The following is a 12,361-nucleotide window of genomic DNA, read 5'->3' as shown; positions in this document are numbered from 1 at the left end:
TAAACATACAATATACTTGCAGTGAAGCCGCTCAATAACTACATCCTACCAGTCATCCAACAGATTCCCATTCAGAGAGACACACAGAGGCATCCAGGGTCAATAACTACATCCTACCAGTCATCCAACAGATTCCCATTCAGAGAGACACACAGAGGCATCCAGGGTCAATAACTACATCCTACCAGTCATCCAACAGATTCCCATTCAGAGAGACACACAGAGGCATCCAGGGTCAATAACTACATCCTACCAGTCATCCAACAGATTCCCATTCAGAGAGACACACAGAGGCATCCAGGGTCAATAACTACATCCTACCAGTCATCCAACAGATTCCCATTCAGAGAGACACACAGAAGCATCCAGGGTTAATAACTACATCCTACCAGTCATCCAACAGATTCCCATTCAGAGAGACACACAGAAGCATCCAGGGTCAATGCCCTGCTGAAAGGCATGTTGACCAATCGACCACCAGGCCAGAAAACGTGAACCCGAACCCTCCAAGATCCCCCCACAGTTCCCCAATAGCTGTCCCTCAATCCTCCAAGATCCCCCCACAGTTCCCCAATAGCTGTCCCTCAACCCTCCAAGAACCCCCCACAGTTCCCCAGTAGCTGTCCCTCAACCCTCCAAGATCCCCCCACAGTTCCCCAATAGCTGTCCCTCAACCCTCCAAGATCTCCCCACAGTTCCCCAGTAGCTGTCCCTCAACCCTCCAAGATCCCCCCCACAGTTCCCCAATAGCTGTCCCTCAACCCTCCAAGATCTCCCCACAGTTCCCCAGTAGCTGTCCCTCAACCCTCCAAGATCCCCCCACAGTTCCCCAATAGCTGTCCCTCAACCCTCCAAGATCTCCCCACAGTTCCCCAGTAGCTGTCCCTCAACCCTCCAAGATCCCCCCCACAGTTCCCCAATAGCTGTCCCTCAACCATTCGAGACTCCTCCCACAGTCCCCCCCAGGAAGGAAATATACAATTAATTCCATTCACCACCCCCAAGAACCCCCCAATGCACCAACAACCAAGAGAATGAACTAAAGAGAAAAAAGGAAGACAGAAGAAAACAACAAACAAATAATACATTTAAAACAAAGGACAGCAATGCCAACTGTATATGTTTGTGTGCATGTCTGGCACTATTACATGTATGTGTGTGTTCTTGTATGTGTTTATTTGAATGAGAGTGTGTGTATATGTGTACAAACACCTGCACGGCCTCAGCCTCAGGAAAACTCTGCCACTTAGTGTCATTCAAATGTACTTTTTATTATGATTTATTTTGACTTAAAAGTAAAAATAATATAAAAATTATCTTTGACCATCATCTCTCACACAGCAACTCCACTCCCACTTGTCTCCAATTCCACATCCAACCCTCAGCTTCCCTCAGCCCATCCCATCTATCTCTGCTGGCCACCCACTTCGGATTTCTACGCAACACATATCTTTCAACTATACTGTGATGTTTAATGTACAATTTCAATCTATCTAATCGAATAGAATCCACAGACTGCGAGTTGAAGATAAATACTTTTACTAAGAGTATTAGTATATTAGTAATTGACTGACCCGGTCTCTCCAGATCTCCTAACAGTACTATTTCTGGGGTCAATATTAGATCAATGCTATGCATTTTCAGCCATTCCTGAACCTGAGACCAGAAACAGGCTACCTGAGGGCAACACCAAAATAAATGGTCTATTGGTTCTGTATCCTCACAACAAAATCTGCAGAGCGTCGATGATTTTATTCCCCAAATATTGAACATTTTGTTGGTGGCAAGAACTCTATATAATAATTTTAGCTGAAAAGCATTAAGTCTTGAATCTTGCGTTGTTTAATATATCAACTCGTACACCCTGTACCATGGAATCGGTACATAAAAAATCTCTTTAAATAAGAACAAATTCGTATTTACCATGACGGCCTACCCCAGCCTAACCTGGACGATGCTGGGCCAATTGTGCGCTGCCCTTTGGGACACCCAATCACGGCCGGATGTAATACATCCTGGACTAGTGTGGATAACGGCTTGGAAGCGACTGTAGGTGACAGTGAATGTGAGCAGTCTTACTTTCAGGCCCTCCTGGAGCTGTTGAGCCACGGCACGCGCCTGTGGGGACTCCCCATCACCCCTGGCAGCCAGGTCGGCTAGCTGGGCCATCAGCTGTTCCACCTGCTCACACTTCCCTACCAGCTCCTGTCTGTAGGGACCTGGCAGAGCGTTAGCCAGACGACGGCCCTCCGCCACCAGCCCCCGGATAGCTGCCTGGCCTGAGGAGAGACACAGTCAGATACTCGCAGGCGCAGAAACACACACACAGAGTACACACAGAGTAGAGAGAGTAGACACACAGCAAACAAAGCTTTAGATCATAGGTGGGTTTCTACCGATTTGGGCCGGAGGGTTAGGAGTAGTAGGACCACCCACACATCATTCTATATCGCTGTATGACATTTTATATCGCTGTATGACATTCTATATTATAAAGTGGGTGGTTCAAGCCCTGAATGCTGATTGGCTGAAATACATGGTATATCAGACCGTATACCACGGGTATGACAAAACATGTATTTTTACTGCTCTAATTACGTTGGTAACAGCTTATAATAGCAATAAGGCACCTCGTTGCGTCGTGCCTAACAGCCCTTAGCCGTGATATATTGGCCATATACCACACCCCCTTGGGCCTTATTGCTTAATTGCTGTATGTTAATCTATATAGTTGTGATTATGTTTACTCTGAACATTCTCCAGTAGGCCATGTAATACAGCCCAGAGTCTAAGCGTTAACAACAGATGAGAGAATATCCAGGCTTCTGAGCCGACAAGCCAAGGAGATAATGAGGTTGGGAGAGAGCAGAGGAATGTAGTGCACAGTGAAAAACAACAAAGCAGACATGTACACAGAGTCTGGACTGATGTTCACTGTAGAGAGAGAGAGAGAGGGAGAGAGAGAGAGAGAGAGAGAGAGAGGGAGAGAGAGAGAGGGAGAGAGAGAGAGGGAGAGAGAGGCAGGAAGGAGGGCTAAGAGAGAGAGCGGGAGAACAAGAGAGAGATGGAGGGGAAGGAAGCAAGAGGGAGGGAGTTAAAGAAATATATAAAGGTTAAGGAAGGAATGAGAAAGAGATGAGGCCATTCAGACTCACCCACTCCCCCGTCATCGATGGTGGGGTTCTCCATCCAGCTCTGGGCCTGCTCTATCTTCCCCTCTAGGTGGACAGCAGCCTTGGCAGGCCTGCTGTTGGCTACAGCCTTGCTGGTCTTAGACTGCAGGTTCTGTAGGGCTGTGGCTATCTGCTTCGCCAATGCCCTGGCCTCCGGAGTATCACCTTTACCCCTGTGAATGGGAGACAATAATGACGTACTGGAAATGAAAAGTCCATAGTCTCTCTCTAAAGCATGATAGGTAGTTAGTTATTCTAGTGAAAGCTAAATGAAATGTCCATAGACTCTCTCTAAAGCACGATAGGTAGTTATTCTAGGGAAAGCTAAATGAAATAGAATGACGCATGTAGGTGTTGATTAAGATTTATGGACTACTGGTCAGCAAGAAAACAATGTGATAACGTTCACTTAACCTCTAAGGCAGTGGCATTCAAAGTCGGGGTCGCAACCCCACTAGGGGGAACTGCAAAATTAAAGTACAATTATTGTAGGGGACCAATATACAAACGTTTTTGAGAAAGGTAATTTGAAAAATAAAATTGTATTGAGTAAATGTATTTATTAGTTTCTTTAAAAATATTATCTAAAATGTGCTGATTTTAAGGTTGTGTCATTAGATTTGGGGTCCCCGTTGAAAAGGTTTCAATGCCACTGCTCTAAGGAATTACATGGCCGACGGATAGCAGACAGTAAGCACAATATTGGCCCAAGGACCCAACCCTGCGGAACTCAATATTTAACCTTGGAGTGTTTTCAATATTCTTCATTACACATTAAGATATTGACTCAAAGACAGACAAAGCCCCCCGCTCAGGTAACACCTCCCATCCTTTTTAAGCTGTATCGTCATACAGTTGTCTATACTGCCAGGGGGTGTTCTCAGTTGTAATCGTCATACCCAGTAGTTTGAACTCCACTCTTAGATCTGCTATTGTTAGCTCAAAAAGAGAAGCCCACTGTGGTCTGCTCACCCAGTACTACTAGTTCAAATGTGAATTCCATAAACTTTAATACCCCCTGGTTTCCAAATCACATAGAGGGCTTGGGCTGTTGCATGATAGCAACCAAAGCCCATGTAAGTCAGTTTATAACATTACATCATTGGTTACTGCGAGAGTGACTCATATTGACATTGGCTGCCGCCACAGGGGAGCCAACTTTGGAAAAGTAATTCCAATTTCTACTCCTCCCTCTTTTACTAATAGGGATAGACCAAATGGTGCAGTTCTATGCAATCTTATAGCCATAGCACCTATATCAATATCAACCATCAGACAGGTTCTTCAACCGCCTATTGAACATTGAAACTTCAACAAGCTATGTGACTTTATAAATCATAAAGGACTTGGATTGATGCATCTGAATATTAGGAACTTTCTTCCTAAACTGGATTACATTAAGATCTGGGCTATGTGGACATTCTGCTATTGACTTAAACTTGGATCTCTGGGGACATTCTGGACTCTAATAATATTGAGAATTATAATGTGTTCAGAGCTGACAGACAGTATAGAGGTGGTTGAGTGGCCATTTTTATAAAAACAAATCTTTCTTTGTCTCTTAACTGAAATCCATTTCCCAGGTACAATCTTTAAGCCTTTGTCTGGGGGGGAAATGTATTCATAACTGTTATAAGGGTCTACCGTCCTCCCTCGGCTAACCTTTGTGCACTCAATGAGTTAACTAGTTTGTCTTCTTTTACAAAATCAGAAGTTATTATCCTGGGTGACTTAAATTATGATTAGGAAATGCAGGCTTCAACAACCTAAAAAACGTGTAATAATCTAAACCTAACCCAGCTGGTGACTAAGTCTACACGGCCAACCCTAAATATCCATCAAAGTCAACTCTGATTGACCTCATTCTAACAAATACACCAGAGAGATATGTTTCTACTGTTATCTTCTCCTAAGACATTAGTGATTATTGTCCAGTTGTTTGTATTAGAGATGTGAGAATACAAAAAAATCTAAGCCTCGTGACATCACAAAGAGTAAATTTAAAAACTTCAGTGATCATGTTTTTTTTTTTACATTATCTTTATTTTAGTGATCTTGATTGTATTTTAGCTATCGCTGAACCTGATTCAGCTTTGAGCCTCTTTGTAGATGTCTTCTATACTATTGTGGATAGTCATGCTCCCTTTATATAATGGAGGGTTAAAGGTAGATCTAATACCTGGTACACTGTGGAATTATCAGAAGTCATTCATAAAAGAGATGATGCTTGGGTCAAGGCCAGGAACACTGGCTTAGGCCCAGACTGGTAAGCTTTTAAGCAACTGAGGAATCAGAAAGGCTACATCTGATTGTTATATAAACGCTCTTTCAGATTGTAATGGGAACCCGGATAAACTCTGGAAAACTGTCAAATTCTTAAAAAGGGTTCTACTTCCTCTGTACAACAAATTAATTCAGACACTGGCCGCATTACAGGAAAGAAATCCATAATTGATGCATTTAATCACCATTTTATATGTCCAGCTTATCAATTTGAAAGAACTTCTAAGGCTATTCACCATGATATTGGGCAGGATGCTGGTAGGGGAAACTTGCTGAATGATCAGAGAATTGATAGTCAAAAGATTTTCTTTTAAGATATTTACAGAAAAAAAAGAAGCCCTGGATGCTTTGCTAGGGTGGTGAGTACGGCCGATCCCTGGGGCCAAGCTCTCTGCCATCCAGGACCTCTATACAAGGCGGTAAGAGGAAGGCCCCAAAAATTGTCCATAAAGTAGGGTCCATACAGAAATGGTTTGTCGAGATCGGTGGGGATAAACTTGACTGGCCTGCACAGAGCCCTGATCTCAACCCCATTTAGGATGAATTGGAAAGCCGACTACAAGCCAGGCCTAGTCGCCCAACATCAGTGCCTGACCTCACTAATGCACTTGTGGCTGAATGGAAGCAAGTCCCCGCAGCAATGTTCTAACATCTAGTGGAAAGCCTTCCCAGAAGAGTGGAGGCTGCTATAGCAGCAAAGGGGGGACCAACTCCATATTCATGCCCATGGTTTTGGAATGAGATGTCCGACGAGTAGGTGTCCACATACTTTTGGTCATGAAGTGTAGCTACCTCAATTACCCCTGCACATTGACTCAGTACTGGTACTCCCTGTATATAGCCATGTTATTACCTCATACCCCAGCACATTGACTCAGTACTGGTACTCCCTGTATATAGCCATGTTATTACCTCATACCCCTGCACATTGACTCAGTACTGGTACTCCCTGTATATAGCCATGGTATTTACCTTGTACCCCTGCACATTGACTCAGTACTGGTACTCCCTGTATATAGCCATATTATTACCTCATACCCCAGCACATTGACTCAGTACTGGTACTCCCTGTATATAGCCATGGTATTTACCTTGTACCCCTGCACATTGACTCAGTACTGGTACTCCCTGTATATAGCCATGTTATTACCTCATACCCCAGCACATTGACTCAGTACTGGTATTCCTTGTATATAGCCATATTATTACCTCATACCCCAGCACATTGACTCAGTACTGGTACTCCCTGTATATAGCCATATTATTACCTCATACCCCTGCACATTGACTCAGTACTGGTATTCCTTGTATATAGCCATGTTATTACCTAGTATTCCAGTATATAGCCATGTTATTACCTCGTACCTCTGCACATTGACTCAGTACTGGTACTCCCTGTATATAGCCATGTTATTACCTAGTATTCCAGTATATAGCCATGTTATTACCTCGTACCTCTGCACATTGACTCAGTACTGGTACTCCCTGTATATAGCCATGTTATTACCTAGTATTCCAGTATATAGCCATGTTATTACCTCGTACCTCTGCACATTGACTCAGTACTGGTACTCCCTGTATATAGCCATGTTATTACCTAGTATTCCAGTATATAGCCATGTTATTACCTCGTACCTCTGCACATTGACTCAGTACTGGTACTCCCTGTATATAGCCATGTTATTACCTAGTATTCCAGTATATAGCCATGTTATTACCTCGTACCTCTGCACATTGACTCAGTACTGGTACTCCCTGTATATAGCCATGTTATTACCTAGTATTCCAGTATATAGCCATGTTATTACCTCGTACCTCTGCACATTGACTCAGTACTGGTACTCCCTGTATATAGCCATGTTATTACCTCGTACCTCTGCACATTGACTCAGTACTGGTACTCCCTGTATATAGCCATGTTATTACCTCGTACCTCTGCACATTGACTCAGTACTGGTACTCCCTGTATATAGCCATGTTATTACCTCGTACCTCTGCACATTGACTCAGTACTGGTACTCCCTGTATATAGCCATGTTATTACCTCGTACCTCTGCACATTGACTCAGTACTGGTACTCCCTGTATATAGCCATGTTATTACCTCGTACCTCTGCACATTGACTCAGTACTGGTACTCCCTGTATATAGCCATGTTATTACCTCGTACCTCTGCACATTGACTCAGTACTGGTACTCCCTGTATATAGCCATGTTATTACCTCGTACCTCTGCACATTGACTCAGTACTGGTACTCCCTGTATATAGCCATGTTATTACCTCGTACCTCTGCACATTGACTCAGTACTGGTACTCCCTGTATATAGCCATGTTATTACCTCGTACCTCTGCACATTGACTCAGTACTGGTACTCCCTGTATATAGCCATGTTATTACCTCGTACCTCTGCACATTGACTCAGTACTGGTACTCCCTGTATATAGCCATGTTATTACCTCGTACCTCTGCACATTGACTCAGTACTGGTACTCCCTGTATATAGCCATGTTATTACCTCGTACCTCTGCACATTGACTCAGTACTGGTACTCCCTGTATATAGCCATATTATTACCTCGTACCTCTGCACATTGACTCAGTACTGGTACTCCCTGTATATAGCCATGTTATTACCTCGTACCTCTGCACATTGACTCAGTACTGGTACTCCCTGTATATAGCCATATTATTACCTCGTACCTCTGCACATTGACTCAGTACTGGTACTCCCTGTATATAGCCATGTTATTACCTCATACCCCTGCACATTGACTCAGTACTGGTACTCCCTGTATATAGCCATGGTATTTACCTTGTACCTCTGCACATTGACTCAGTACTGGTACTCCCTGTATATAGCCATGTTATTACCTCGTACCTCTGCACATTGACTCAGTACTGGTACTCCCTGTATATAGCCATGTTATTACCTCGTACCTCTGCACATTGACTCAGTACTGGTACTCCCTGTATATAGCCATGTTATTACCTCGTACCTCTGCACATTGACTCAGTACTGGTACTCCCTGTATATAGCCATGTTATTTTTACTTGTTATTGTTATTCATTATTCAGTGTGTATTTATTCCACACGTGTCACTTTCTCCATTTACATTTTTTACCTGTAACTCTGCATTGTTGGAAAAGCACCCGTAAGAAAGCATTTCACTGTTAGTCTACACCTGTTGTTTAGGAAGCATGTGACAAATACAATTGTATTTTCTAGGGTATATAAAATGGATTACTTACTGTCTCCGGAGCTCAGAGAGCTTGGCGGTGAGAGCAGCCATCTCTCCGATGGACCTCAGGATGTCATCTCTCTCCTTGGGGTCTTCACACATGTCAGCGATCTTCTTGGCCTCAGACAGGAGGGCTCTAATGTTTTCCTCTCCCTCAGGACCACCGTTGGGGTCTGCCAGCCAGTTCTGCAGGGGCACAGGGTTAGAGGTCAACATAACACAGCAGGCTCAAGACCATGGAAAATAAATGCCTGTTTAATGCTTTGTGTGCTATCCTCTGGGATTTGTACTTTTTCCATTGTGCAATTCTTAACCCCCCCCCCCCCCAAAAAAAAATAATCAATAAATCAAGAGAGTCTACCTGAGCAGCGTCAATCCTCTTGGCGATGACCTGTTTGGAGTTGGTCATGGCCTCCAGTTTCCGGCCTGCATTCTCCACTTTCCCCGCGAGAACATCCAGGCCCTGGGAGACCTGCTGGGCCTTCTGCTTGGCTGCAGGAGATGCCCCCTGACCCCTGGAGATAGACAGAGAGAAAGACAGAACATAAGACGGTTGTAAAATTCTTAAACTTTCCCGAAGTTCAAAGGTTTTTCAGGAATCACAGCATGGTTGGAATCCCTGTTCACTCCCTACCGAATCCTTGCTTATTCCCTACCGAATCCCTGCTTATTCCTTGTTTATTCCCTACCGAATCCTTGTTTATTCCCTGTTTATTCCCTACCGAATCCCTGTTCACTCCCTACCGAATCCTTGCTTATTCCCTACCGAATCCGAGCTTTTTCCCTGTTTATTCCCTACCGAATCCTTGTTTATTCCCTGTTTATTCCCTACCGAATCCGAGCTTTTTCCCTGTTTATTCCCTACCGAATCCGAGCTTATTCCCTGTTTATTCCCTACCGAATCCGAGCTTTTTCCCTGTTCACTCCCTACCGAATCCTTGCTTATTCCCTGTTTATTCCCTACCGAATCCGAGCTTTTTCCCTGTTTATTCCCTACCGAATCCTTGCTTATTCCCTGTTTATTCCCTACCGAAGCCCTGCTTTTTCCCTGTTTATTCCCTACCGAATCCGAGCTTTTTCCCTGTTTATTCCCTACCGAAGCCCTGCTTTTTCCCTGTTTATTCCCTACCGAATCCGAGCTTTTTCCCTGTTTATTCCCTACCGAATCCGAGCTTTTTCCCTGTTTATTCCCTACCGAATCCGAGCTTTTTCCCTGTTTATTCCCTACCGAATCCGAGCTTTTTCCCTGTTTATTCCCTACCGAATCCGAGCTTTTTCCCTGTTTATTCCCTACCGAATCCGAGCTTTTTCCCTGTTTATTCCCTACCGAATCCGAGCTTTTTCCCTGTTTATTCCCTACCGAATCCGAGCTTTTTCCCTGTTTATTCCCTACCGAATCCGAGCTTTTTCCCTGTTTATTCCCTACCGAATCCGAGCTTTTTCCCTGTTTATTCCCTACCGAATCCGAGCTTTTTCCCTGTTTATTCCCTACCGAATCCGAGCTTTTTCCCTGTTTATTCCCTACCGAATCCGAGCTTTTTCCCTGTTTATTCCCTACCGAATCCGAGCTTTTTCCCTGTTTATTCCCTACCGAATCCGAGCTTTTTCCCTGTTTATTCCCTACCGAATCCGAGCTTTTTCCCTGTTTATTCCCTACCGAATCCGAGCTTTTTCCCTGTTTATTCCCTACCGAATCCGAGCTTTTTCCCTGTTTATTCCCTGCTTATTCCCCTACGGAATCCCTGTTTATTCCCTGCTTATTTCCCTACGGAATCCCCACCGAATCCCTGCTTATTCCCCACCGAATCCCTACTTATTCCCCACCGAATCCCTACTTATTCCCCACCGAATCCCTACTTATTCCCCACCGAATCCCTACTTATTCCCCACCGAATCCCTACTTATTCCCCACCGAATCCCTACTTATTCCCCACCGAATCCCTACTTATTCCCCACCGAATCCCTACTTATTCCCCACCGAATCCCTACTTATTCCCCACCGAATCCCTGCCATTGTCAGAACGTTGAATTGATTCCATTCCCATTCTATACACAACCGTTCAAAAGTTTGGGGTCACTTAGAAACGTCCTTGTTTTTGAAAGAGAAGCTATTTTTTTGTCCAGTAAAATAACATCACATTGATCAGAAATACAGTGTAGACATTGTTAATGTTGTAAATGACTATTGCAGCTGGAAATGGCAGATTTTTTTATGGAATATCTACATAGGTGTACAGAGGCCCATTATCAGCAACCATCACTCCTGTGTTCCAATGGTACGTTTTGTTAGCTAATCCAAGTTTATCATTTTAAAAGGCTAACTGATCATTAGAAAACCCTTTTGTGATTATGTTAGCACAGCTGAAAACTTGTCCTGATTAAAGAAGCAATAAAACTGGCCTTCTTTAGACAAGTTGAGTATCTGGAGCATCAGCATTTTATGGGTTCGAATCCCGGGTCCACCCATACATAAAATGTTTGCAGGCATGACTGTAAGCCACTTTGGTTAAAAGCGTCAGCTAAACGGCATATATTTTTATTATTTTCTATGTACTATACCTTGCCCTCATCTCAGAAACCTGGTCAGTGATTTGCCCCAGGGTTTTGGATGTGGCCAGGATATCCCTCCGCTCCTTCCCAGCACACAGCTCTCCCACCTTCCCAGCCTCATCCAGGATCTGACGGATGGCCTGTTCTCCAGCATCCCCTGATCACCAGGACACATTGAGCACAGAACACAAAATGTTACAAACACAAAGACAAAAAGGACCACTGAGTCCTGTTCAATTGGCACCAAACAGAAGAAAAACGGACTGAAACACGGAGCGACTACTTTGACTCCAATAAAAACAATAGCAGTGGTGTATAAAGATGGCGGCCCCACACGTACTTACCATAAATTCCTAATTTTATATGGTCATTAGCACAGTATATACATGATCCCAATTTTAGCTTCAAAAAGTAGATTGTGCTGATTTATTGGCACATTGAACCATGTCGCGCGCCGTAGTTTCAAAACTCAGTGGCTAAAACAAAGAAGTCATATCTGAATTCTGACGTCTTTATGCACGTTCGCCATTGTTTTGTTTTTCATAGATTTTCATTTTTCTACGGTGTTCCCAAATGCCGGGGTTTTCAAACCTCTTCTCGGGTTCCCTGACCCCAGCTGTTTCCTGTATTCAAACTATTCCAGAACTACCTGATTCAGATAGTTAACTAATCATCAAGCACTTTACTTGAAATCGGGTGAGCTAGTTCAGGGCTACATGAAAATAGTGAAATGTCTGGGGGTCCCCGAGGAGAACCCTGGTATATTGAGCGATTGGGAGGACATGTTACCTGGTCGGGCGTCGGGGTCCCTCAGCCAGCTCTTGGCCTGGGTCATCTTAGAGTCGATGAGCGTCAGAGCTCTCTTCATGGCCTCTGTATCCTTTAGGGTCAACAACAGGGTCAGAGGAGACAACATGGATGAATAACTAATCACTTTCAGTCTAGAACCTCCCCCAAAAACATATTTTTAAAAAAGACTGAAATTAGGCACATTTGGACTTTGTACTACGGCATATACAGGGATTGTCATATACAATTAATTGTGTCTAAAACTGAGGCAATGATTTGCCTAATGATGATTCCTTTCTAAAGGTAACCATTCTGTAGGTAATGGCA

General features: G+C 43.8%; 1 protein-coding gene across 1 annotated transcript in view; it reads right to left on the bottom strand.

Annotated features, from left to right (window-relative positions):
* The window catches only part of LOC106589883 (vinculin), a 66,775-nt gene that overhangs the window by 8,699 nt on the left and 45,715 nt on the right, over positions 1–12,361 (bottom strand). Inside the window, exons 7-12 of the mRNA XM_014180295.3 lie at positions 12,035–12,125; positions 11,255–11,402; positions 9,057–9,210; positions 8,706–8,881; positions 3,156–3,346; positions 2,080–2,279 (exon numbers count right to left, since the gene is read on the bottom strand). Of these exons, the coding sequence (XP_014035770.1) occupies positions 2,080–2,279; positions 3,156–3,346; positions 8,706–8,881; positions 9,057–9,210; positions 11,255–11,402; positions 12,035–12,125 (960 nt within the window). The remainder of the gene's footprint in view (positions 1–2,079; positions 2,280–3,155; positions 3,347–8,705; positions 8,882–9,056; positions 9,211–11,254; positions 11,403–12,034; positions 12,126–12,361) is intronic.

The sequence above is a fragment of the Salmo salar genome, chromosome 28 (assembly GCF_965601325.2).
Source record: "Salmo salar chromosome 28, fSalSal1, whole genome shotgun sequence".
NCBI classification, from domain to species: Eukaryota; Metazoa; Chordata; class Actinopteri; order Salmoniformes; family Salmonidae; genus Salmo; species Salmo salar.
The sequence above is the reverse complement of the archived record's forward strand: the minus strand, read 5'-3'. Positions and strand labels throughout refer to the sequence as shown.